General features: G+C 47.6%; 2 protein-coding genes and 1 long non-coding RNA gene across 3 annotated transcripts; 1 reads left to right on the top strand and 2 right to left on the bottom strand.

Moving 5' to 3' along the window:
• Positions 1-5,874: 5,874 nt before the first annotated feature.
• Positions 5,875-18,559, top strand: LOC142391494 (opsin-3-like). Its single transcript, XM_075477280.1, has 4 exons — positions 5,875-6,400; positions 14,029-14,354; positions 14,809-15,042; positions 18,242-18,559. The coding sequence occupies exons 1-4, from the start codon at positions 6,043-6,045 to the stop codon at positions 18,467-18,469; spliced, it is 1,146 nt and encodes a 381-aa protein (XP_075333395.1). The 5' UTR covers positions 5,875-6,042; the 3' UTR covers positions 18,470-18,559.
• LOC142391495 (uncharacterized) lies at positions 14,724-16,743 on the bottom strand. Its single transcript, XR_012770580.1, has 3 exons — positions 16,685-16,743; positions 16,545-16,595; positions 14,724-15,081 (listed from the first exon to the last, which is right to left on the bottom strand). It is a non-coding gene; the product is annotated as an uncharacterized LOC142391495 (long non-coding RNA).
• LOC142391493 (beta-galactoside alpha-2,6-sialyltransferase 2-like) lies at positions 16,745-26,345 on the bottom strand. Its single transcript, XM_075477279.1, has 5 exons — positions 25,778-26,345; positions 25,563-25,660; positions 25,316-25,417; positions 22,675-22,849; positions 16,745-16,992 (listed from the first exon to the last, which is right to left on the bottom strand). The coding sequence occupies exons 1-5, from the start codon at positions 26,343-26,345 to the stop codon at positions 16,745-16,747; spliced, it is 1,191 nt and encodes a 396-aa protein (XP_075333394.1).
• Positions 26,346-27,316: the final 971 nt, after the last annotated feature.

Below are 27,316 nucleotides of genomic sequence, written 5' to 3'. Positions count from 1 at the left end.
CATACCAAAATTTCTATTTATTTTTTGTGCAAAAGTGAAATTAATAATCTCAGCATTATTTACCATCTACTTAAAGGCTAAAACACACACAAAACATTTTTTTATATACAGCTATATAAATTCAGACGTTAAGGGGTTAACGGCAGCTGGATGCTGAGGCCCGTTATGGGTTAGGGACCTAGGGTTAGTGTCCTAGGGTTAGGGTAAGGGACCTAGGGTTAGGGACCTAGGGTTAGTGTCCTAGGGTTAGAGTAAGGGATCTAGGGTTAGGGTCCTAGGGTTAGGGTAAGGGACCTAGGGTTAGGGTCCTAGGGTTAGGGTAAGGGACCTTGGGTTAGGGTCCTAGGGTTAGGGTAAGGGACCTAGGGTTAGGGTCCTAGGGTTAGGGTAAGGGACCTAGGGTTAGGGACCTAGGGTTAGTGTCCTAGGGTTAGAGTAAGGGACCTAGGGTTAGGGTCCTAGGGTTAGGGTAAGGGACCTAGGGTTAGGGTCCTAGGGTTAGGGTAAGGGACCTTGGGTTAGGGTCCTAGGGTTAGGGTAAGGGTCCTAGGGTTAGGGACCTAGTGTTAGGGTTGTCCCGGGGCCGTCAGGATGTTGGCTTACCTGATTTTATATCCATATGAACTGAGAGTTTGGCAGATTTGACTTCTGTTTAAATCCACTCAACAACAATTCAATCATTCGATCTATAAACAGTTAAGTGCAACAACCATAGACTGATTTTCTATTGGCTCCACCAGTACTTATACTTATTATAAAGGCTCAATTAGCCAGATTACGCCATCTTTGGCTTTGAGCCCCTCCCTCCCACCCTCAGACTTTTGGGTCGTCTGGGATCCACCCCTTTAGGGGGGGGCTCTGTCATGCCCACGTGACTTTCCTCATGTTTTTAGTTTTATGTTTTATCATGTTTTAGGTCTTGGTTTTTGTGTTCATGTATAGTTAGGTTTTGCCATTGTTTTTCACTCACTCAGTTCGTTAGCTTCACTCACCTCACCTGTGTTTTCCCCATCAGCTGGGATGCGGACTTTTCGAAAAGCAAACTTGGATTTATTCATTCAAAAAACAAAGGACAAAACTGTGACAAAACAAATAACTTGACATGGCATGGAATAAATACTTGGCTTGATACATGGGGTCATGGCATGGCATGAGGGGGTCAAAATCAGGAGTCGTGGTAGGTAGGTATGGTAAGGAAATCCCAAAATGACAGGGGAGACTGGAAACTAATGGCGCTTTTCCACCAGCTCACTTCGGCGCGCTATTGCGTGTTTCCACTAGCACGCCGTACTTGCAACCGGGACGATTTTCCGTATCACCTGGTTCCAAGCGGGCCGAAGCGTTACTAAAACGTGACGTCAGCCGACTGCCTTCCACTGATTGGGCGATGAGTGTCGTCACTGGAAGCGCCATAACGCGGATAATAAAAGCTAGCGTTAGCAACCGTTAGCTTACCTCCAAACATCGTCTTTTTGAAGCTCGTAACGAAACTCTCCGGTACTTTTCAATACTGTTTTGTCTGGCGGCCAGGAGTCTCCTCTGGCTCTCTTCTCTTGCCTTCTGTGCGACAAAAAGCCACAGGGTGAGCAGCAACACGCGCAGCCGTGTTACCACGACCCCGCGCACGTCCAGGAGGCACCAAGTGTAATGGAAACACAACCAAACCGAGCCGTGGCGAGCAAGTGTAGAGGTAGTGGAAAAGCGCCATTACTAGGGACCTGGGAGTGATGAGTGAATGAGTGCAGCTGATGGGGAAAACACAGGTGAAGTGAGTGAAGCTAACGAACTGAGTGAGTGAAAAACAATGGCAAAACCCACTAAACATGAACTCAAGACCTAAAACATGATAAAACATAAAACATGAGGAAAGTCACGTGGTTCAGCTCTGACTCTGACTCTCACTTCTCTGTTTCTTTCCTCAGACAGCAACATGTGAAACTTCCTGTAATCTGACAGCTAATGAGGTCAGGCTGCTTCCTCTGATGTGTTTGTGCGGCTCTGAAATGACCCGAGGCCCAAACGCTGACGTCCTCCCAACATCTGGACCACAGCTGCCTCCTTCAGTTCGTCCTCGGGGGGAAAGATGAGACGTGAAGACGAGCGGCCGACAGCTTCCTGCAGTGTGACTTTCAGGAGGTGAAGTCAGAGGAAAGAGATCTGGGTGGGTCTCTGAAACCCAAACCAGGACCTGGGGGGGGGGGGGGGGAGTCCTCCAGGACACCTGAGAGAGGAGGAAAGTCATCCAGGACATCTGGAATCAGCTCCAGTACCTCTGTGGTCTAATTCAGACCCGGTCCGAGCCACCCAAGACTTTGGAAGCCTGGATCATCCTCAGGTCCATTCTGAAACCATCTTGAGGCTCACTTTGGATTAAATCCAGCCATGCTGGTACCATTTCAGACCGGGCCTCGTGGGTCGGTTCAGTCCGGTACGGGTCAGTTCAGTCCGGTACGGGTCGGTTCAGTCCGGTACGGGTCGGTTCAGAACGGTACGGGTCGGTTCAGAACGGTACGGGTCGGTTCAGTCCGGTACGGGTCCGTTCAGTCCGGTACGGGTCGGTTCAGTCCGGTACGGGTCAGTTCAGAACGGTATGGGTCCGTTCAGTCCGGTACGGGTCCGTTCAGTCCGGTACGGGTCGGTTCAGAACGGTACGGGTCGGTTCAGAACGGTACGGGTCCGTTCAGTCCGGTACGGGTCGGTTCAGTCCGGTACGGGTCGGTTCAGAACGGTACGGGTCCGTTCAGTCCGGTACGGGTCAGTTCAGTCCGGTACGGGTCCGTTCAGAACGGTACGGGTCGGTTCAGTCCGGTACGGGTCGGTTCAGAACGGTACGGGTCAGTTCAGTCCGGTACGGGTCAGTTCAGTCCGGTACGGGTCCGTTCAGAACGGTACGGGTCAGTTCAGTCCGGTACGGGTCGGTTCAGAACGGTACGGGTCAGTTCAGTCCGGTACGGGTCGGTTCAGTCCGGTACGGGTCGGTTCAGAACGGTACGGGTCGGTTCAGTCCGGTACGGGTCGGTTCAGAACGGTACGGGTCAGTTCAGTCCGGTACGGGTCGGTTCAGAACGGTACGGGTCAGTTCAGTCCGGTACGGGTCAGTTCAGTCCGGTACGGGTCGGTTCAGTCCGGTACGGGTCGGTTCAGAACGGTACGGGTCAGTTCAGTCCGGTACGGGTCGGTTCAGTCCGGTACGGGTCCGTTCAGTCCGGTACGGGTCGGTTCAGAACGGTACGGGTCAGTTCAGTCCGGTACGGGTCAGTTCAGTCCGGTACGGGTCGGTTCAGAACGGTACGGGTCAGTTCAGTCCGGTACGGGTCGGTTCAGTCCGGTACGGGTCCGTTCAGTCCGGTACGGGTCGGTTCAGAACGGTACGGGTCAGTTCAGTCCGGTACGGGTCGGTTCAGTCCGGTACGGGTCGGTTCAGTCCGGTACGGGTCGGTTCAGAACGGTACGGGTCAGTTCAGTCCGGTACGTTTCGCCATTTTTCCGCATCGATGATGGATGTTTGGCGGCTGTGAGACACAAACGCCGCGATGCAAACTTGTTGGGTTTGGAAACGGCTGGAAGGCAGCGATGGAGGAATAGAATGCATCGGACTGGTGTGCAGAAGGATCTTTGTCACATGATGGATGAAGAAGAAGAAGAAGAAGAAGAAGGCATCTGTAGAGAAATGGTGAGCCAAACCCTAACCCAAGGCCTGGAAAGGAGCACCTGGAATTGGGTCTTGGAGAGGTCTTTGGGTACCTGCAGGGACTCTGTGGGAGGGACACTTCTGGTAGAGATGCACCGGTTTCAGGTTCTTTGGCTGATTCTGAATCCCAGATTTTCTTTTTCCCTAAGTTCCAGAGGTTATTTGTAATTTACGCTTTGGCTCCGCCCACCCCTGAGGGTACAGTGTACGCAGGCTGACCCCAAAGAGACCCGACCCGTACCGGACTGCATAGTGGAAACGAGGTCCAACTGTCCTCAGGTGCGATGCTAATGAAGTCTTGGGTCAGGGTCCCCGTGTTATCTGTGGAGGATCTCAGCCAGTGAAACATGAAAAAATAAGAAGAAGCGACTCGGCCTCAGCACTCTGTCAGGAGGTCGTTTCCAGCCGCAGGTCTGATGGGGGGCAGCTGGGTCCAGGTCTGCCTGGAGGTGCCGACAGCTGGGACCTCCAGATGGAGTCCTTCAGCGAGTCATCACACACAGGACAGGCCCCGCCCACCTCGCTGTGATGTCACCGAGAGGTGACCGAAGGAGAGGCCGCATCACAGAAGCATGGAGGCACGAACCAGGCAGAGCCTTCAGTTATCAGGCCCCTCTCTGTGGAACCAGCTGCCAGTTTGGGAGGCAGAGCCTTCAGTTATCAGGCCCCTCTCTGTGGAACCAGCTGCCAGTTTGGGAGGCAGAGCCTTCAGTTATCAGGCCCCTGTCTGTGGAACCAGCTGCCAGTTAGGGAGGCAGAGCCTTCAGTTATCAGGCCCCTCTCTGTGGAACCAGCTGCCAGTTTGGGAGGCAGAGCCTTCAGTTATCAGGCCCCTCTCTGTGGAACCAGCTGCCAGTTTGGGAGGCAGAGCCTTCAGTTATCAGGCCCCTCTCTGTGGAACCAGCTGCCAGTTTGGGAGGCAGAGCCTTCAGTTATCAGGCCCCTCTCTGAGGAACCAGCTGCCAGTTTGGGAGGCAGAGCCTTCAGTTATCAGGCCCCTCTCTGTGGAACCAGCTGCCAGTTTGGGAGGCAGAGCCCTCAGTTATCAGGCCCCTCTCTGTGGAACCAGCTGCCAGTTTGGGAGGCAGAGCCTTCAGTTATCAGGCCCCTCTCTGTGGAACCAGCTGCCAGTTTGGGAGGCAGAGCCTTCAGTTATCAGGCCCCTCTCTGTGGAACCAGCTGCCAGTTTGGGAGGCAGAGCCTTCAGTTATCAGGCCCCTCTCTGTGGAACCAGCTGCCAGTTTGGGAGGCAGAGCCTTCAGTTATCAGGCCCCTCTCTGAGGAACCAGCTGCCAGTTTGGCTTCAGGAAGCAGACACCCTTTCCACTTTTAAGACCAGGCTTAAAACTTTCCTTTCTGATAAAGCTTATAGTTAGGGATGGCTCAGGTGATCCTGAAACATCCCATAGTTAAGCTGCTATAGGCCCAGACTACTGGGGGGCCTCATCTGTCACACCTTTCCTCACTTTACTCTCTTTCTCCCCCGTTTAATTTCTCAAATTATATTATGTACATGTGACATTATTGTGGTCATTATGAAATTATTATGAAATAATGCCAATTCACACTATTATTAGTCATCTTCCACCTGGTCCAGCTCATCTGGATCCGGTCTTCTATCAGTTCCCAGAGTCAGAACCAGACCTGGAGGAGCTGCGTTCAGCTTCTATGCTCCACATGTCTGGAACAAACTCCCAGAAAGCCTCAGATCAGCTGGAACACTCAGTGATTTAAGTCCAGGCTGAGGACACGCCTATTTTCAGCTGCATCTGAATAAAGCTCCAAATCTTAATCACATTTTAACTCCTGATTTTATTTATTGTTCTTATTTTTTTCTTTTTGTTTAAAATTTAAATCCTGCTTTTTATTTCTACTGTTTTAATGTCTCTGTAAAGCACTTAGAATCGCCCTGTTGTTGAATTGTGCCTACAGATAAACTTGCCTTAAAGTCGGTCAGCGGAGGCGGACTCACCTGAGGACAGGTGTGAGCAGCTGTTTCAGAGCCTGAGCTCCCTGTAAAAGCTTTTATTTTCACCTTTATCTGCTGGCGTGCACACCCACACGCACCCCTCTCAAGTTCTGGCCTTATGAAACGTCTCAGATAAGGCGGTGACGTCACGCGGCTCCGCTCTGATTGGCTGTCAGCAGTATAAACAGCGCTCTCAGGTCTCTGATCCGGACTCAGTCTCAGACCTGCGGGACCTGAGGATGGAGCGCGCGGCCCCGCGCACCCGCAGCTGACTCTCACCTGAAGGAGAACAGGTGCGGCGGCGGCGCGCCCGCGCACCCGCAGCTGACTCTCACCTGTAGGAGAACAGGTGCGGCGGCGGCGCGCCCGCGCGCGGCCCGACATGTTTTCGGAGCTCGGCACCGTGAACGCGAGCGCGAACCTGAGCCAGCGCGACTCCGCGCGGGAGTGGAGCGACACGCCGCTGGAGCGGCTGTCGCGCGACGGGTACCGCGTGTTGTCCGCGTGCCTGGGCTCCATCATGGTGCTGGGCTTCACCAACAACCTGCTGGTGCTGGTGCTGTTCTGCCGCTTTAAGAGCCTGCGCACCCCGGTCAACATGCTGCTGCTCAACATCAGCCTCAGCGACATGCTGGTGTGTCTGTGCGGCACCACGCTCAGCTTCACCTCCAGCCTGCGGAGGCGCTGGCTGTTCGGCCGCCGCGGCTGCGAGTGGTACGGCTTCATCAACTCCTGCTTCGGTGAGTGGGTTAGGGGCCGGGGGGCCGGGGGCCCCGGGGGCCGGGGGGGCCGGGGGGGCCGGGGGCCGGGGGGGCCGGGGGCCCCGGGGGCCGGGTCAGGAACAGGGTTAGGGGGTTAGGGCTGCTGCTCAGAGAGTTTTAGAGTCAGATGTTTCCAGATGTTTCCAGATGTTTCAAATCAAATCAAATTTCAAATTTATTTATATAGCACATTTCATGTACAAACAGTTCAAAGTGCTTTACATAAAATAAAAGCATTGCAGCAGGGAGTGGAGGAAGCATTAAAATACATAGAAGAATATAAAGAGAAACAAATAAAATCATTTAAATGAATTTAAAAACAGGCAACAGTCCAGATAAGTTAAAAGATATTTCATGCATAGACACATGAGAACAGAAATGTCTTTAACCTGGATTTAAAAATGTCTCCATTTGGTGAAAGTTTAATCTCCACTGGCAGTTTGTTCCACTTGTTTGCAGCATAACAGCTAAATGCTGCTTCTCCATGTTTAGTCTGGACTCTATATATATATATATATATTAGGGTTCGGGGGCAGGCTGCTGCTCAGAGAGTTTTAGAGCCAGATGTTTCCAGCTGTTTCAGCTGTTATCAGAGGCTGGGTCCCATGCAGCCGGCTGCAGCAGCAGATAAGGGGAACCCTAACCCAGCTCAGAGAGGAACATCTTTACCTTCATGTCTCAGACATCCGGCTCAGAAAACATTTTACAGCAGGGCTTCCCAACCTTTCAGAGCGCAGCTGTAACATTTCAGACGGACCGGTGGGAATGTTACGTGATGTCACACCAGTATCATGTTAACGTGCAAAACAGAAACATGACGCAACCCAGTCAAGTCTTTTATTGTGTTAATCTGTAATACTTAGGACAGGACACCGTACAGCAGCTACCATAACAGGACATGAGTACTCGAACAAAAGCAGTAACAGTAAATAGGCAATGTGAATACTACCAATAAAACTACCTAAACAACATTTACATCAAAACTTAACTCACCCTCAATGTGAACCCTGAGCCTGTTTTCTGTGATGATAACGCGGTGTTATGTCTGCCGGTGGTATCCGCAGCGGGTTCTCAGTCTGCTGCGCTGCTTTGTTTTGGTGACTGTCACAGCGGAAAATCCAGCCTCGCACAAGTAAGTGGACGGAAAAGACAACAGTGTCCTCAGTGCTATTTCAGCGAGTCCTGGTATTCTCCCATTACTTTAACCCAAAATGATGAGACTGAACTTTGTATAAATAAAGTCTTGAGTCCTCTTGTGCTGATGGGAGAGATGATGTTTCCGAAGTAAAGGGATCCATTCCTCTCCGACCCCCGGGTCCTTCGCGGAGGGAAAGTATCTCTAACTGGGGTGACGCAGGTGATCCAGGATGAGCGCTCTCAGGTGTGGGCATCCGTCCTCTCCTGTAAACTCTGTGTGTGTGTGAAACATGTCACAGACACCTTTCTCCACTCTTTTAGCCCGGGAATCCAGTTTTGCTTTAAAAGCTGAAACTTTGTCGGCCACTTTGAACACGGTGGATGTTTTACCTTGAAGTGACAGGTTGAGCTCGTTGCAATGCGCAAATATGCCTCACATGTTTATTTATTTATTTATTAGTTTATTTGACAGGGACAATACAGTCAGACATAGTTACAAATCAAATCTTGTAGCTGATGCATACAGAGTATAGCAACAAGTGCTAATTTACAACTCCCGTCCCTGGTTAGGCTTTTCTATGCTGACACGAGACCTAAAACAGACATTAATCTACATAAGAACATTAATCTATAAATACAACAGTGCAGTTCAAACTTTCATCTCATTCATTCACTCTCACATTTTTACAAGTGAGTACAGTTTTGGTTTGTTTTAAGCCAAAATTTAAGTTTAAAGGTGAACAATTAAACTCACTGATGGACTTAATATATAGGGTATAGAGTATTTCACACCTGGAACATAATTACCAGCACAATTAGAGAATTGCCAACATTAAATTCATTTAGTAAACAGGTAAAATCATGGCTACTGGATAAACAATACTGTCAACATAATTCAATATAGTTGGTACTGGCAGTTGTTCTTATTGTTATATATACAACTTATTGTTGTATTGAACTTTGTATTTGTATTTCGTATTATTTATTTTAAAATGAGTGAGAAATCTATGACTTTTTTATTTTACAATTGTGTGCAATACTTGTTTTTTTATTTCTTTTTTAAGGAACATCAAACCTGTCAAGGGACTAAAGATGGAAATTAGCCTTATGGCTACAATCTTGTATATTTTGCATTTTGTTTTAAATGCTCGTAATATATGCTGTCCCTTTGTTAAATAAATAAACTTGTAAACTTGTAAATATCTGTGGGCAGTGAGTTCCAGAGTTTACAGCTTTTGTAAGAAAAGGCCGACTGTCCAAACGATGTTCTGCACTTAGGGATTGTACAGTTGTGGTTGGAGCTGCTGCTGTTTGGTCTTTTTTTTTATAAATTCCCTGAGTGGTTCTGGAGCCAATTTGTGATTTAAGCATTTAAAAAATAATTCGAGAAAACACAAATTGCTAAAACTGTCAAAGCTCAAAAAATTATGTTTGTAGAGGATTTGTTGGTGATAACGGATTGGTTTTCTGTCCATAATTTTGAGTGCTTCATTGTAAAGTGAGCCAATGCGCTTTGTGGCTGAGGGAGCTGCCCGGGCCCATGCTGTCATGCAGGAGGAGATCTGAGAAAATATCATCCCCTCATCGCAAATCAAAGGCATATAATTTATAAAGAGACTGAAAAGCAGTGGCCCTAGTATGGAGCCCTGAGGTATGCCCATTCAGACATTGAGACCATGTAAGACAGTTTTGACAACCAGTCGTGGTCTTTGAAGCGGGGAGTGTCTCTCGGACAGAAACACCAACAGCGGCTGGCGGAGTTGGAAGACAGGATTGAGAGCCTTGCCCCTGGACGGCCACCTGACCTCCTGTAGCAGGAGCCGGTTGTGGTCCTCATCCATACTGTCACAAAGCTGTTCGGACAGACGTGTGTTCAGCGCACGTGTTGTGACATAATTTATAACAACAACTACGTCCTTCATGACCTGGTTGAGTTCTGGTGAAAGTCTCTTGCATGCCAACGCTTCACGATGAATGACACAATGAGTGGCATCGCAGTGTGGAGCCCTCTCTTTTACGCGGGTGATGAAGCCAGATATGCGGCCGGTCATTGCTGCGGTGCACACACCAACACACTCCAGCCAGCTGAGTGTACCGGACATGTATTCATCCAAAGCCTTAACCCTCTGGAGTCTGAGGCCTTTCAGAGACTTTGAGGCAGTTTGCAACACCGTGACATTTCCAACTAACTGTAAACATCTATGCAAAAGTGACACATATGGTTGTATTCTGAAAAGCCTAACAAAAAATAATATGAGAGTAAAGTGAATGTAATACAAACAAGTTTTATTTAAACTGAGGGGAAACACAACTGTACAAAAACCAGGTTTTAGAGGTCTTCAAACAGTGCAAGAAAACACACAATAAATATATCTAGCCAAGACTTTTGAAGGTTGAACCTTGTAAACAAAAGTGTTGGCTGCATAAAAGTACAAAGTGCAGTCAGAAAGGTTTTTTTGTTTCCACACAAACTGTAAAAAAGTCATTGTAACTCCAGGCAGTGTCTCTGAGAGTTGAACACTAATTGGATGGGTGTGTAATGGCTCGGTACCGGTCCGGTCTTTGGGAACGCCTGTTTTAGAGGGTTAGGGAACCAGAGGCATAACCAGAGTTTTTTAACTCTTTTTAACTTAAATTTAATTAAAATTTTAACTGCTTTTAACAAATTATCTTTACTTTACCTTAATTGTATTTTTATTGGAAAAGAAACAGACTTTAAACCCTTTTTGATTTTTAAAATAAGTAACTGACTTCACTCACAGACTCCATCTTTAGAAAAACTGATCAAATGACTGAAATGTTCCTCTGGGTCGGGACTCTGGGTTGAATCCGGCTACTTTAACAGCAACTCTTCCAAAGAACTTTGTGGTTCTTCAGATTTGTTCCGGGAACTCTCTGGATCCACTAAATATTCTGATTCTTTCTTTCTGACCTGATGAACCCGACTGTTCTGCAGAACTCTGTTGACCTTTGACCTTTCTGCGGTCTCTGACCTTTGAACCCGACTCTGTTCTGCAGAGCTCTGTTGACCTTTCTGTGGTCTCTGACCTTTGAACCCGACTGTTCTGCAGAACTCTGTTGACCTTTGACCTTTCTGTGGTCTCTGACCTTTGAACCCGACTGTTCTGCAGAACTCTGTTGACCTTTGACCTTTCTGCGGTCTCTGACCTTTGAACCCGACTGTTCTGCAGAACTCTGTTGACCTTTGACCTTTCTACGGTCTCTGACCTTTGAACCTGACTCTGTTCTGCAGAACTCTGTTGACCTTTGACCTTTCTGCGGTCTCTGACCTTTGAACCCGACTCTGTTCTGCAGAGCTCTGTTGACCTTTCTGTGGTCTCTGACCTTTGAACCCGACTGTTCTGCAGAACTCTGTTGACCTTTGACCTTTCTGTGGTCTCTGACCTTTGAACCCGACTGTTCTGCAGAACTCTGTTGACCTTTGACCTTTCTGCGGTCTCTGACCTTTGAACCCGACTGTTCTGCAGAACTCTGTTGACCTTTGACCTTTCTACGGTCTCTGACCTGATGAACCCGACTGTTCTGCAGAACTCTGTTGACCTTTGACCTTTCTGCGGTCTCTGACCTGATGAACCCGACTGTTCTGCAGAACTCTGTTGACCTTTGACCTTTCTGTGGTCTCTGACCTTTGAACCCGACTGTTCTGCAGAACTCTGTTGACCTTTGACCTTTCTGTGGTCTCTGACCTGATGAACCCGACTGTTCTGCAGAACTCTGTTGACCTTTGACCTTTCTGTGGTCTCTGACCTGATGAACCCGACTGTTCTGCAGAACTCTGTTGACCTTTGACCTTTCTGTGGTCTCTGACCTGATGAACCCGACTGTTCTGCAGAACTCTGTTGAGCTTTGACCTTTCTGTGGTCTCTGACCTTTGAACCCGACTGTTCTGCAGAACTCTGTTGACCTTTGACCTTTCTGTGGTCTCTGACCTTTGAACCCGACTGTTCTGCAGAACTCTGTTGACCTTTGACCTTTCTGTGGTCTCTGACCTGATGAACCCGACTGTTCTGCAGAACTCTGTTGACCTTTGACCTTTCTGCGGTCTCTGACCTGATGAACCCGACTGTTCTGCAGAACTCTGTTGACCTTTGACCTTTCTGCGGTCTCTGACCTGATGAACCCGACTGTTCTGCAGAACTCTGTTGACCTTTGACCTTTCTGTGGTCTCTGACCTTTGAACCCGACTGTTCTGCAGAACTCTGTTGACCTTTGACCTTTCTGTGGTCTCTGACCTGATGAACCCGACTGTTCTGCAGAACTCTGTTGACCTTTGACCTTTCTGTGGTCTCTGACCTTTGAACCCGACTGTTCTGCAGAACTCTGTTGACCTTTGACCTTTCTGTGGTCTCTGACCTTTGAACCCGACTGTTCTGCAGAACTCTGTTGACCTTTGACCTTTCTGCGGTCTCTGACCTGATGAACCCGACTGTTCTGCAGAACTCTGTTGACCTTTGACCTTTCTGTGGTCTCTGACCTGATGAACCCGACTGTTCTGCAGAACTCTGTTGACCTTTGACCTTTCTGCGGTCTCTGACCTGATGAACCCGACTGTTCTGCAGAACTCTGTTGACCTTTGACCTTTCTGCGGTCTCTGACCTTTGAACCCGACTGTTCTGCAGAACTCTGTTGACCTTTGACCTTTCTGTGGTCTCTGACCTGATGAACCCGACTGTTCTGCAGAACTCTGTTGACCTTTGACCTTTCTGTGGTCTCTGACCTGATGAACCCGACTGTTCTGCAGAACTCTGTTGACCTTTGACCTTTCTGCGGTCTCTGACCTGATGAACCCGACTGTTCTGCAGAACTCTGTTGACCTTTGACCTTTCTGTGGTCTCTGACCTTTGAACCCGACTGTTCTGCAGAACTCTGTTGACCTTTGACCTTTCTGTGGTCTCTGACCTGATGAACCCGACTGTTCTGCAGAACTCTGTTGACCTTTGACCTTTCTGTGGTCTCTGACCTTTGAACCCGACTGTTCTGCAGAACTCTGTTGACCTTTGACCTTTCTGCGGTCTCTGACCTTTGAACCCGACTGTTCTGCAGAACTCTGTTGACCTTTCTGTGGTCTCTGACCTTTGAACCCGACTGTTCTGCAGAACTCTGTTGACCTTTGACCTTTCTGCGGTCTCTGACCTTTGAACCCGACTGTTCTGCAGAACTCTGTTGACCTTTCTGTGGTCTCTGACCTTTGAACCCGACTGTTCTGCAGAACTCTGTTGACCTTTGACCTTTCTGTGGTCTCTGACCTGATGAACCCGACTGTTCTGCAGAACTCTGTTGACCTTTGACCTTTCTGCGGTCTCTGACCTTTGAACCCGACTGTTCTGCAGAACTCTGTTGACCTTTGACCTTTCTGTGGTCTCTGACCTTTGAACCCGACTGTTCTGCAGAACTCTGTTGACCTTTGACCTTTCTGCGGTCTCTGACCTGATGAACCCGACTGTTCTGCAGAACTCTGTTGACCTTTGACCTTTCTGCGGTCTCTGACCTGATGAACCCGACTGTTCTGCAGAACTCTGTTGACCTTTGACCTTTCTGCGGTCTCTGACCTTTGAACCCGACTGTTCTGCAGAACTCTGTTGACCTTTCTGTGGTCTCTGACCTTTGAACCCGACTGTTCTGCAGAACTCTGTTGACCTTTGACCTTTCTGTGGTCTCTGACCTGATGAACCCGACTGTTCTGCAGAACTCTGTTGACCTTTGACCTTTCTGTGGTCTCTGACCTGATGAACCCGACTGTTCTGCAGAACTCTGTTGACCTTTGACCTTTCTGCGGTCTCTGACCTGATGAACCCGACTGTTCTGCAGAACTCTGTTGACCTTTGACCTTTCTGCGGTCTCTGACCTTTGAACCCGACTGTTCTGCAGAACTCTGTTGACCTTTGACCTTTCTGTGGTCTCTGACCTTTGAACCCGACTGTTCTGCAGAACTCTGTTGACCTTTGACCTTTCTGCGGTCTCTGACCTGATGAACCCGACTGTTCTGCAGAACTCTGTTGACCTTTGACCTTTCTGCGGTCTCTGACCTTTGAACCCGACTGTTCTGCAGAACTCTGTTGACCTTTGACCTTTCTGTGGTCTCTGACCTGATGAACCCGACTGTTCTGCAGAACTCTGTTGACCTTTGACCTTTCTGTGGTCTCTGACCTGATGAACCCGACTGTTCTGCAGAACTCTGTTGACCTTTGACCTTTCTGCGGTCTCTGACCTTTGAACCCGACTGTTCTGCAGAACTCTGTTGACCTTTGACCTTTCTGTGGTCTCTGACCTGATGAACCCGACTGTTCTGCAGAACTCTGTTGACCTTTGACCTTTCTGCGGTCTCTGACCTTTGAACCCGACTGTTCTGCAGAACTCTGTTGACCTTTGACCTTTCTGCGGTCTCTGACCTTTGAACTCGACTGTTCTGCAGAACTCTGATGACCTTTGACCTTTCTCTCCGTCCTCAGGCATCGTGTCGCTCATCTCGCTCTCGGTCCTGTCCTACGACCGCTACAGCACCCTGCTGGTGTACAACAAGCGGCCGGCGGACTACAGGAAGCCCCTGCTGGCGGTGGGCGGGTCCTGGCTGTACTCGCTGCTGTGGACGCTGCCCCCCCTGCTGGGCTGGAGCAGCTACGGCCTGGAGGGGGCGGGCACCAGCTGCTCCGTCACCTGGACGGAGCGCTCGGCGCGCTCGCACTCCTACATCATCTGCCTGTTCGTGTTCTGCCTGGGCCTGCCCGTCCTGGTCATGGTGTACTGCTACGGCCGCCTGCTGTACGCCGTCAAACAGGTGGGTCACATGACCGTCCAACGCCAAACTCACCGGAACCTGAGGGCGCTTCACCCTTTTTTAAATCTAAAACTATAAAACTCTACAGACAGCCATGAAAGGAGGAGAAATGTATCAGATGCAGAAGCTCAGAGTTTATTAACAGAAAGTTATCAGAACAAAACGGGCTGAACTACAGATCCAGTTAACACAAAGTCAGGAAACGGATCCTCAGTTACAAATGAATCCTTCTGAAGGAAAACAGCAGGAAACACTTTATGAACACATTTAAAGGTTTTTAAATTCACATTTAAAAGTTTTAAAATGCACATTTAAAGGTTTTAAAATTCACATTTAAAGGTTTTAAAATTCACATTTAAGGGTTTTAAAATGCACATTTAAGGGACAAAACATCTGATGAAAGCTGATTTAGGGAAAGCTGTCAGTTTCTTCTCTTTTGTCGTTCTTCTGCCAGGTGGGTCGCATCCGGCGCTCAGCGGCCCGCCGCAGGGAGTTCCACATCCTGTTCATGGTCATCACCACGGTGGTGTGTTACCTGGTCTGCTGGATGCCGTACGGCGTGGTCGCCATGATGGCCACCTTCGGCCGGCCGGGACTCATCAGCCCCGTGGCCAGCGTCGTCCCGTCCATCCTCGCCAAGAGCAGCACGGTCATCAACCCCATCATCTACATCCTCATGAACAAGCAGGTGAGTGCCAGTTGCACCTGGACCCAGACGCACCTGCGCCTAGGGATGGGAATCGAAAACCGGCTCAACAAGAACCGGTTCCCAGTGTTTCAATTCCTTGGAATCGTTTGGTGATTTTGCAAACGATTCCCTTATCGATTCCAGTGGGCGCGAATGACGTCACCACGCAGCGTTGCGTGGCGAGTCCAGTGCAGCCAGCAGCCAACAGTAAACATGGCGCCCAAGCGGTAGCCTGATTAACATAGACTTTCAAATCTCTTCGAGATTCTGGTCTGACCAAGACCATGACGAATACGATTCGAAATGGCCTGGTCAACCCGCCTCCCTCGGGTTGCTACTGGTTGTGGCCAGAAAAGGCTGTGCCTAAGCTTAAGCCAATCACACCACTCTTTCCTCTGACGTATGATTTAGCTACCAGCGGAGCTAACTGGTAGATTAAACTCTTACCAAAGCCAGTAGGGAGCAAGGCGAAAACGTCTTTCCTGTCAAGAAATGATTCAAGGGCTGTTCTTTGCTCGATTTTTAACGAGAATCTCCCGTCGAACACTTTCATTACAGCATCTACAGCAGTGTCAAAAGCTTGACGCTGCTCCATGTTGATATTGAATGAAGCGCTTCCGTGTACAATCCATGGGTTGAGTGGCAGTTCAACCACGTCACTACCTTGAATACGCCTCTACCCTGGGCCGTTGGCGCTGCTCAAAGTTGATTGCTTCCCGACAAAGTGGGTGGAGTTCCCATTTTTTCGGGAACTCGAATCCACCTGAATGAGCAGTTTGCCTGAGTAAGTGTAGCAGAGCCGAAGGTGTTGCGTCACTGCGAGGGCGGAGCCTGGGTACCCAAGCGGTACAAACGCTGGAAAGTTTGGTTACACATCCCTAAAAAAGACGACAACAGGGCAACTTGCAAAGTGAATATTTCACCAAAGGGAGGAAATACTACCAACATGCAATAACTATGAATGAATGTCGCGTTTTCGATCTGCTCCGGACTAACGTTGGTGAATCTGAACCCAGCAACGTTAGCAACGTTAGCATGTCCTCGGCTAACACTGCAGTTAACTAACTAACAAACACTGCCTATCATGTTAGCACCATTTGCCTGATTGTAAAAGCTGCTGTTAGTAACGGTTAAGGTTAAATGAATGCCTTCTCAGGCATTACATTTAGATGAAATCATGAGAGACAGAGCCTGACTGGCTCAGAGCCAGAGGCTGGTGGTGCTACCCCCAGTTCACCTCTACCTCCAGCTTCTCCTTTCACCAGAGCAGGAAGAGTTAAATTACCCAGGCCAGGATAGACCAATGTGGACCTCACCGTTGTTGGGTTTGTGAGTCATGCTCGTGTTACTTCTAAACTAAACAAAGTTGATGCTAATCCACCGGTTTGTTGTCCTTTTTCTCCAAATGAGAATCGATAAGGGAACCGACAAAGAACCGAATCGTTAAGCAGAATCGAAAATGGAATTGGAATCGTAAAAATCTTATCAATTCCCATCCCTACCTGCGCCTAGGTGGCCTGAAAGTTCGGAACAGCTTCCACAGGAATCAGAATCTACAGAACAAAAGGTGAAGAAGAGTCTAAAGTTGATCACAAAATGTTTCCAAGATGGTGAAGCTTTCCGTCTGAGGTAAAACCGTTACCTGTTAGTAACTAAACTAAACTCCTCTGGAGCTTCAGGATCCGCCCCCCCGGGTCAGGGGTCAGGACCCGCAGCTGACGGCGCTGAAGCCCCTCAGGGACACCTTCCCCCGGGTCCTCAGCTGGTCCTGGCCCCCCCGGTTGATGCGCTGCACCAGCAGCTTCTCGTACAGTAGCGGGTGGTACGCGCCCAGCGTGCACGCCGCGTCCCGGTAGCGCTCGTGGTAGTGGCAGAGGTCGGTGCGGCGCAGCGACGGCAGGAACTCGTACACGCTGACGTCACGGCACAGTGACATCATCACCACGATGCCTGAACGTGTGACATCATCGAGGAAACAGAGAAATTATGACATAAAAAACAAACTGTCTCAGTAAATGTTTAAAGCACAACAGAAACCATACAGATTTATCTAAAGAATAACTAAAACTATTTAGATTTATCTAAAGAATAAATAAAACTGTCCAGATTTATCTAAAGAATAAATAAAACTGTCCAGATTTATCTAAAGAATAACTAAAACTGTCCAGATTTATCTAAAGAATAAATAAAACTGTCCAGATTTATCTAAAGAATAAATAAAACTATCCAGATTTATCTAAAGAATAAATAAAACTATCCAGATTTATCTAAAGAATAACTAAAACTGTCCAGATTTATCTAAAGAATAACTAAAACTGTCCAGATTTATCTAAAGAATAACTAAAACTATCCAGATTTATCTAAAGAATAAATAAAACTATCCAGATTTATCTAAAGAATAAATAAAACTATCCAGATTTATCTAAAGAATAAATAAAACTATCCAGATTTATCTAAAGAATAACTAAAACTATTTAGATTTATCTAAAGAATAAATAAAACTGTCCAGATTTATCTAAAGAATAAAAACACAATCTGAATGTGGGCCGGTTACCGGCTTCAAGGTGCACTGGAAAAAATCAAAGTCTTACCAAGTATATTTGTCTCATGTCTTGTCAAAATATCTCATTACACTTAATATCAGATTCAACTGCCCAACAAGCACCATTTCAGCCAGATATAGGGACTGGTTTTAATACAATACATCTGGAATATCTTGTTAAATTAAAAAGTCTTGAAAACAAATTGTTTTGAGTCACATTTCATATGAAACAAGCTTTTTATTTACATTTGAAGAGGTTTTTAAGCTAATTTCAAGATCACTTTTATCTCAAAAGTCCTAAATATCACATCTTATTTCAAGAAATCTGGACAAGCCGATTTTCACTAGTTCCATTGGCAGATTTTTTGCTTATTTGTTGTTTTTTTAACTTATTTTTGGAGGGGCATTTTTTCCAGTGTGTGAAAAAGTCAAGCTTTCAAAACCACTTAAACTTTCTGTAAAGGTTTCTGTCCCTTTAGTTTTTTTGTTTCTTTATGTGGCGTCTCAGACATTCAGAACACATTTCAGACTGTGGTCATAACACCGTGAAACGGGATATTTCCCTCTGAGCTTATCACCGTCAGAATCTCATGCCTGTTTGAATGAATCCAGAAGCTTTATTGATACTTATTGTCCTGACAACACGTTCTGTTTCAGTTCTACCGCTGCTTCCTGGTCTTGTTCCACTGCCGCCACCAGCTGACGGAGCTCGGACCCTCCTCCATGCCCTCAAGGACCACCGCCGTGCAGCTGAACTTCCGTGGGCCGGACAGCGCCCCGCCGGCCTCCACCAAACCCTTCATGGACGAGGGCACCAGCGCCGCCGCGTCCGACAGAACGGCGCCCGCCGAGCCGCCGCCGCTGCACGAACTCTCCTCCTGCTGAGCGCCGGCCGTATCCACGGCAACACGGAGTCATGTGGTCAGGGACGAGTTTCAGACGGTGGAGACGGCGTCCTGCTTTCAGAACCCGGTGTCGGCACCAAGCTTCACCGGTAGCAGGGGGTCCAGACCCCAGGCGGTTCTGGTCCAGTCCGAGGCGGTTCTGGTCCAGACCCCAGGCGCTTCTGGACCAGACCCCAGGGAGTTCTGGACCAGACCCCAGGCGGTTCTGGACCAGACCCCAGGCGCTTCTGGTCCAGTCCGAGTCGGTTCTGGTCCAGACCCAAGGCGGTTCTGGTCCAGACCCAAGGGGGTTCTGGTTCAGACCAAGGCGGTTTTGGTCCAGACCCAAGGGAGTTCTGGTCCAGTCCAAGGCGGTTTTGGTCCAGACCCCAGGGAGTTCTGGACCAGACCCCAGGCGCTTCTGGTCCAGACCCCAGGGAGTTCTGGTCCAGACCCCAGGCGGTTCTGGTCCAGACCCAAGGCGCTTCTGGTCCAGACCCCAGGCGGTTCTGGTCCAGACCAAGGCGGTTTTGGTCCAGACCCCAGGGAGTTCTGGACCAGACCCCAGGCGGGTCTGGTCCAGACCCCAGGCGGTTTTGGTCCAGTCCGAGTCGGTTCTGATCCAGACCCAAGGGGGTTCTGGTTCAGACCCAAGGCGGTTCTGGTTCAGACCCCAGGGAGTTCTGGACCAGACCCCAGGCGGTTTTGGTCCAGACCCCAGGCTGTTCTGGTCCAGACTAAGTCAACGAGGGACTGCATTAAGATCCACCTCTGGGACCGTTCCCATGCCAAAGATAGTTCAGTATAAAACCCTGGCTGTGTTCGAAACCGCCTACTACTCCTACTAACTTTAACTTTTTTAAGTTCCAGGATGCGTACTAGATTCTCTAAATGTTGGGTATGCATCATGAGGTTACTACTCATACTCAAACTACCCAAGATGCAACGTAACGTGACGTCGCCGATCGTCATTTCCTGTCAAAACGGCAGTTTCAAGCTAGCTACAACGAGGGTAGGTTCACTTCCTGTTTTCAAAACAAAAGCACCAATTGTATGGTAATGGCTTTCCCTATGATAAAAGGCAACGGGTATTTTATTTTGTGAAAATAACAGGAAGTGCGTTAGCTCACTGCGGCTAGCTTTAGTAGCGCCAAATTCGTGGGAACAAAATGGTAAACAGCCGGTATTTTGTCAGGTTTTCAACACGTTGGGGATCTAAACGACTACTTTCTCACCTGAAAATGTTTCAAATGTTGCTAAAGTTTACAGAGTTTAGAGCTTAAGAGAAATCAGCTTCAGGCCGGCTGATTTCAGCTCGGGCAGGAGCGAAATGCATTGTGGGTAAACACTTTGCATACTGTCTGATCGAGCAGTATGGAAGTATGTAGTATGTAGTATGTAGTATGCAGTATGGAAGTATGTAGTATGGAAGTATGCAGTATGTAGTATGGAAGTATGTAGTATGTAGCATGTAGTATGGAAGTATGCAGTATGTAGTATGTAGTATGGAAGTATGTAGTATGTAGCATGTAGTGTGGAAGTATGCAGTATGTAGTATGTAGTAGGAAGTTTGTAGTATGGAAGTATGCAGTATGCAGTATGTAGTATGCAGTATGTAGTATGTAGTATGCAGTATGTAATTCAATTCAATTCATTTTTATTTATATAGCGCCAAATACAACAAATGTCATCTCAAGGCACTTAGATAGTAAGTCCAATTCAAGCCAATTGGAATTCAATTAATTAATAATAATCATAATTCATAAAATAATCCAATTCGTTCATATAGAGCCAATTCAAAAACAATTTCCTAGCTAAGAAAACCAACAGATTGCACTGAAAACTTTTTGTTTTTTCGGTCCAATCTCCCGGCCTGAGCGGCGTGCCTGAGGCGACTGTGGAGAGAAACGACTCCCTTATGTAGTATGGAAGTATGCAGTATGTAGTATGGAAGTATGCAGTATGTAGTATGGAAGTATGTAGTATGCAGTATGGAAATATGTAGTATACAAGTATGTAGTATGGAAGTATGTAGCATGTAGTATGTAGTATGGAAGTATGTAGCATGTAGTATGTAGTATGGAAGTATGTAGCATGTAGCATGTAGTATGCAGTATGGAAGTATGCAGTATGGAAGTATGTAGCATGTAGTATGTAGTATGGAAGTATGTAGTATGCAGTATGGAAGTATGTAGTATGGAAGTATGTAGCATGTAGTATGCAGTATGGAAGTATGTAGTATGTAGTATGGAAGTATGCAGTATGGAAGTATGGAAGTATGTAGCATGTAGTATGTAGTATGGAAGTATGCAGTATGTAGTATGTAGTATGGAAGTATGTAGCATGTAGCATGTAGTATGCAGTATGGAAGTATGCAGTATGGAAGTATGTAGCATGTAGTATGTAGTATGGAAGTATGTAGTATGCAGTATGGAAGTATGTAGTATGGAAGTATGTAGCATGTAGTATGCAGTATGGAAGTATGTAGTATGTAGTATGGAAGTATGCAGTATGGAAGTATGGAAGTATGTAGCATGTAGTATGCAGTATGGAAGTAAGTAGTATGTAGTATGGAAGTATGCAGTATGGAAGTATGTAGTATGTAGTATGGAAGTATGTAGTATGTAGTATGCAGTATGGAAGTATGTAGTATGTATTATGGAAGTATGCAGTATGGAAGTATGTAGCATGTAGTATGCAGTATGGAAGTATGTAGCATGTAGTATGTAGTATGGAAGTATGTAGTATGGAAGTATGCAGTATGTAGTATGGAAGTATGTAGTATGTAGTATGTTGTATGCAGTATGGAAGTATGTAGTATGTTGTATGCAGTATGGAAGTATGTAGTATGCAGTATGTAGTATGCAGTATGTAGTATGGAAGTATGTAGTATGTAGTATGTTGTATGCAGTATGGAAGTATGTAGTATGTTGTATGCAGTATGGAAGTATGTAGTATGCAGTATGTAGTATGGAAGTATGTAGCATGTAGTATGTAGTATGGAAGTATGTAGTATGTAGTATGCAGTATGGAAGTATGTAGCATGTAGCATGTAGCATGTAGTATGCAGTATGCAAGTATGTAGTATGGAAGTATGTAGCGTGTAGTATGTAGTATGAAGTATGCAGTATGGAAGTATGTAGTATGTAGTCTGCAGTATGGAAGTATGTAGTATGTAGTATGTAGTATGCAGTATGGAAGTATGTAGTATGTTGTATGCAGTATGGAAGTATGTAGTATGCAGTATGCAGTATGTAGTATGGAAGTATGTAGCATGTAGTATGTAGTATGTAGTATGTAGTATGGAAGTATGTAGTATGTAGTATGTAGCATGTAGCATGTAGTATGCAGTATGCAAGTATGTAGTATGGAAGTATGTAGCGTGTAGTATGTAGTATGAAGTATGCAGTATGGAAGTATGTAGTATGTAGTATGGAAGTATGTAGCATGTAGCATGTAGTATGTAGTATGCAGTATGGAAGTATGCAGTATGGAAGTATGTAGCATGTAGTATGTAGTATGCAAGTATGTAGTATCGAAGTATGTAGCGTGTAGCATGTAGTATGCAGTATGGAAGTATGTAGTATGCAGTATGGAAGTATGTAGCGTGTAGTATGCAGTATGGAAGTATGTAGTATGTAGTCTGCAGTATGGAAGTATGTAGTATGTAGTAGGCGGTTTCGAACACGGCCCCTGTGTTCCCAAAGTACCCACAATCCTCTGCCTAGGCTGCAGATGTTGGGTGGATGGTGGGCCCGCCAACCAGTGGACTGAACCGAGTCCGACCCGTTCTCACACATGTGGGTCTGTTTTTTTTCAGGTGCAGAACCTAAACTTTGGTGATTTTGTTGTGGGAACGTTCTGCTGAGCATTAAAGTTCGGCTCCTCGGAACCACAGTCGGGTTATTTTGTCATATTTACATGAAATATTGGAGTTTTTTTTAACTTATTTATCTGAATATATTAACATTAATTATAAAGACAAGCAGACATTCTCTGTTGTAGGATCTCTTTGGATGTATTTGTCCTGGTTTCAGGTCTCAGGTTTTCAGTGAAACCTTCAGAATGTTCTGCATTTTCCCCCTTTCAGCTGTGGTTTGATCTCTGAGTGAATAAAATACATTTCAGTTTCACGCTGTCGTCGGCTCTGTGTCACTTCTGTTCTTAATAATAATAACACCACAAACCCTAGGTGCACTGCCGTACCTATGAAGCCAGAGGAGGGGGGGTTGGGCTGGATCTGGTCCTCAGTGTTGTCCTGGATCAGGTCCCACAGAGTCCAGATGAACGCCGGATGGAGGATGTAGAACGGCTGCTCGGGGCGCAGTCGCCGCCGCTCAGCATACGGCGTGAACAGATCGAAGTCCGGTTTCAGGAACCACTGTAAGGAACAACAGCATTCATAGGTTTGAGCCTCAGGGCCACCGTAGGACGAATAAACACAGAAACTTTCATAGGTTTGAGCCTCAGGGCCACCGTAGGACGAATAAACACAGAAACAGTCATAGGTTTGAGCCTCAGGGCCACCGTAGGACGAATAAACACAGAAACTTTCATAGGTTTGAGCCTCAGGGCCACCGTAGGAGGAATAAACACAGAAACATTCATAGGTTTGAGCCTTAGGGCCACCGTAGGAGGAATAAACACAGAAACTTTCATAGGTTTGAGCCTCAGGGCCACCGTAGGACGAATAAACACAGAAACAGTCATAGGTTTGAGCCTCAAGGCCACCGTAGGAGGAATAAACACAGAAACAGTCATAGGTTTGAGCCTCAGGGCCACCGTAGGACGAATAAACACAGAAACATTCATAGATTTGAGCCTCAAGGCCACCGTAGGAGGAATAAACACAGAAACTTTCATAGGTTTGAGCCTCAAGGCCACCGTAGGAGGAATAAACACAGAAACATTCATAGGTTTGAGCCTCAGGGCCACCGTAGGACTAATAAACACAGAAACAGTCATAGGTTTGAGCCTCAGGGCCACCGTAGGACGAATAAACACAGAAACATTCATAGGTTTGAGCCTCAGGGCCACCGTAGGACGAATAAACACAGAAACATTCATAGGTTTGAGCCTCAAGGCCACCGTAGGAGGAATAAACACAGAAACATTCATAGGTTTGAGCCTCAGGGCCACCGTAGGAGGAATAAACACAGAAACAGTCATAGGTTTGAGCCTCAGGGCCACCGTAGGACGAATAAACACAGAAACAGTCAAAGGTTTGAGCCTCAGGGCCACCGTAGGACGAATAAACACAGAAACATTCATAGGTTTGAGCCTCAAGGCCACCGTAGGACGAATAAACATAGAAACAGTCATAGGTTTGAGCCTCAGGGCCACCGTAGGACGAATAAACACAGAAACATTCATAGGTTTGAGCCTCAGGGCCACCGTAGGAGGAATAAACACAGAAACATTCATAGGTTTGAGCCTCAAGGCCACCGTAGGACGAATAAACACAGAAACAGTCATAGGTTTGAGCCTCAGGGCCACCGTAGGACGAATAAACACAGAAACATTCATAGGTTTGAGCCTCAGGGCCACCGTAGGACGAATAAACACAGAAACAGTCATAGGTTTGAGCCTCAGGGCCACCGTAGGACGAATAAACACAGAAACATTCATAGGTTTGAGCCTCAGGGCCACCGTAGGAGGAATAAACACAGAAACATTCATAGGTTTGAGCCTCAAGGCCACCGTAGGACGAATAAACACAGAAACAGTCATAGGTTTGAGCCTCAGGGCCACCGTAGGACGAATAAACAGAAACAGTCAAAGGTTTGAGCCTCAGGGCCACCGTAGGACGAATAAACAGAAACATTCATGGGTTTGAGCCTCAGGGCCACCGTAGGACGAATAAACACAGAAACATTCATAGGTTTGAGCCTCAGGGCCACCGTAGGAGGAATAAACACAGAAACAGTAACAGGTTTGAGCCTCAGGGCCACCGTAGGAGGAATAAACACAGAAACAGTAACAGGTTTGAGCCTCAGGGCCACCGTAGGACGAATAAACACAGAAACATTCATAGGTTTGAGCCTCAGGGCCACCGTAGGAGGAATAAACACAGAAACAGTAACAGGTTTGAGCCTCAGGGCCACCGTAGGAGGAATAAACACAGAAACAGTAACAGGTTTGAGCCTCAGGGCCACCGTAGGACGAATAAACACAGAAACATTCATAGGTTTGAGCCTCAGGGCCACCATAGGACGAATAAACACAGAAACAGTCATAGGTTTGAGCCTCAGGGCCACCGTAGGACGAATAAACACAGAAACATTCATAGGTTTGAGCCTCAGGGCCACCGTAGGAGGAATAAACACAGAAACAGTCATAGGTTTGAGCCTCAGGGCCACCGTAGGAGGAATAAACACAGAAACATTCATAGGTTTGAGCCTCAGGGCCACCGTAGGACGAATAAACAGAAACATTCATAGGTTTGAGCCTCAGGGCCACCGTAGGACGAATAAACACAGAAACATTCATAGGTTTGAGCCTCAGGGCCACCGTAGGAGGAATAAACACAGAAACATTCATAGGTTTGAGCCTCAGGGCCACCGTAGGAGGAATAAACACAGAAACAGTCATAGGTTTGAGCCTCAGGGCCACCGTAGGACGAATAAACAGAAACATTCATAGGTTTGAGCCTCAGGGCCACCGTAGGACGAATAAACAGAAACAGTCATAGGTTTGAGCCTCAAGGCCACCGTAGGACGAATAAACAGAAACATTCATAGGTTTGAGCCTCAGGGCCACCGTAGGAGGAATAAACACAGAAATACGACAGATCAATACAAACCCATCTTTCACTTGATCGATCAGGAACTCTGGGTTATCGGGTTACCTGGGTGAGGTTGGCCGAGTACTGAGCCGGGTCCCAGACCAGAAGGGTGACGTCCCGGTACAGAGAGCTGCCGCTGAAGTGGTGTTCGGGCCGAGAGGCGATCTGAGGGCAGGAGAAAGGGTGAGAAAGGGTAAGAAAGGGTAAGAAAGGGTAAGAAAGGGTAAGAAAGGGTAAGAGTAAGAGGAGAAAGAGTAAGAGGAGAAAGAGGCAGAAAGGGAATCTAGGAGTCGGGGGGCGGAGCCTGCACCTGCGAGTTGATGATGCGGATGGTGGTCTTGCTGCCCACGTCTCTCTCGAAGCCTTTGGTCGGGGCGGCATTGAAACGCAGAACTGCATCATGGGAGTCTGAATGAAGCAACATGAGAACATCTTTGTTTACGGATTTAGGGTTTGAGGTTTAGGCTAACCCCCCCTAATCCTGAATCCAGTCCCCCCTGGCCCTTCACACCAGCTTGGTCTTACCGATCTCGCCCCCCAGTGAGGACTTCAGGACGGCCCCCGCTGATGTCACCACGGCGCAGGTCTGATACGTCCGGAGTTCCTGGAGGGTCTGTGAGGGCACCAGGCTGTCCCAGCCCAGACTGGAGAACGGCTCCTCGGTTCCATCCAGGGTCCGGATCCTGCTCCTGGTCTTCAGGTCACAGTACAGCTGCGAACAGGACTTGCGGGCCCCCCTCGGTCCCCGGTGCACCACCTGGTGTTTGTTGGAGCTCAGGTGGCCCTTCAGGACCTTCTGGAGACGAGGACTCAGCATCCCTGCGGTCAGGTTCCCGGTCCAGAGCCTCCGGAGAACCTCCAGAGACTGCTTGTTGTAGTATTCCCGAGACCTGGACCTGTAGTGAGCTTTCATCCTGTCCCAGTCCCCCCCAGCAGGTCTGCCGTAGGTGCTGGTCTGCTCCGGACCGCAGCAGGTTCTGGTCCGGGTCAATCTGGACTCTGATCGGAGGTCCAGGAAGTGACAGAGCAGAGACAGGAAGAGGAGAAGCCAGGTCAGCAGGGCCGCCAGAAGAACCCTCCTCCAGGTCTTCATGCTGAAATCACAACCAGGAGGCGGAGTCAGGTGGGCGGGGCCAGAAACAAGTTCTATAGATGGGCGGAGCTTAGACCGAAGGGGGGACAGAGAGCAGAACCCAAAGGGCAGGAAACCACCTGTTAGACAATCTCTGCTGTTAGTATCTCTCCTGTTAGTATCTCTCCTGTTAGTATCTCTCTCCTGTTAGTATCTCTCCTGTTAGTATCTCTCCTGTTAGTCTCTCTCCTGTTAGTATCTCTCTCCTGTTAGTCTCTCTCCTGTTAGTCTCTCTCCTGTTAGTCTCTCTCCTGTTAGTATATCTCTCCTGTTAGTCTCTCTCCTGTTAGTCTCTCTCCTGTTAGTATCTCTCCTGTTAGTATCTCTCCTGTTAGTATCTCTCCTGTTAGTATCTCTCCTGTTAGTATCTCTCCTGTTAGTCTCTCTCCTGTTAGTATATCTCTCCTGTTAGTCTCTCTCCTGTTAGTCTCTCTCCTGTTAGTATCTCTCCTGTTAGTATCTCTCCTGTTAGTCTCTCTCCTGTTAGTATCTCTCTCCTGTTAGTCTCTCTCCTGTTAGTCTCTCTCCTGTTAGTATCTCTCTCCTGTTAGTATCTCTCTCCTGTTAGTATCTCTCCTGTTAGTATCTCTCCTGTTAGTCTCTCTCCTGTTAGTATCTCTCCTGTTAGTCTCTCTCCTGTTAGTCTCTCTCCTGTTAGTCTCTCTCCTGTTAGTCTCTCTCCTGTTAGTATCTCTCCTGTTAGTATCTCTCCTGTTAGTATCTCTCCTGTTAGTATCTCTCCTGTTAGTATCTCTCTCCTGTTAGTATCTCTCCTGTTAGTCTCTCTCCTGTTAGTCTCTCTCCTGTTAGTCTCTCTCCTGTTAGTATCTCTCTCCTGTTAGTATCTCTCTCCTGTTAGTATCTCTCCTGTTAGTATCTCTCCTGTTAGTATCTCTCCTGTTAGTATCTCTCCTGTTAGTATCTCTCTCCTG

This window comes from Odontesthes bonariensis, chromosome 11 (genome assembly GCF_027942865.1).
Source record: "Odontesthes bonariensis isolate fOdoBon6 chromosome 11, fOdoBon6.hap1, whole genome shotgun sequence".
NCBI lineage: Eukaryota > Metazoa > Chordata > Actinopteri > Atheriniformes > Atherinopsidae > Odontesthes > Odontesthes bonariensis.
The sequence above is the reverse complement of the archived record's forward strand: the minus strand, read 5'-3'. Positions and strand labels throughout refer to the sequence as shown.

What these genes read in the sequence shown, in the direction of transcription:
- LOC142391494 (XM_075477280.1), top strand. Translation starts at nt 6,043, where the DNA reads ATGTTTTCGGAGCTCGGCACCGTGAACGCGAGCGCGAACCTGAGCCAG. An exon ending in CTTCATCAACTCCTGCTTCG is followed by an intron (nt 6,401 to 14,028) that starts GTGAGTGGGTTA and finishes CTCCGTCCTCAG; the next exon opens with GCATCGTGTCGCTCATCTCG. An exon ending in ACATCCTCATGAACAAGCAG is followed by an intron (nt 15,043 to 18,241) that starts GTGAGTGCCAGT and finishes GTTCTGTTTCAG; the next exon opens with TTCTACCGCTGCTTCCTGGT.
- LOC142391493 (XM_075477279.1), bottom strand. Translation starts at nt 26,345, where the DNA reads ATGAAGACCTGGAGGAGGGTTCTTCTGGCGGCCCTGCTGACCTGGCTT. An exon ending in CTCACTGGGGGGCGAGATCG is followed by an intron (nt 25,661 to 25,777) that starts GTAAGACCAAGC and finishes TGCTTCATTCAG; the next exon opens with ACTCCCATGATGCAGTTCTG. An exon ending in ACTCGGCCAACCTCACCCAG is followed by an intron (nt 22,850 to 25,315) that starts GTAACCCGATAA and finishes TGTTCCTTACAG; the next exon opens with TGGTTCCTGAAACCGGACTT.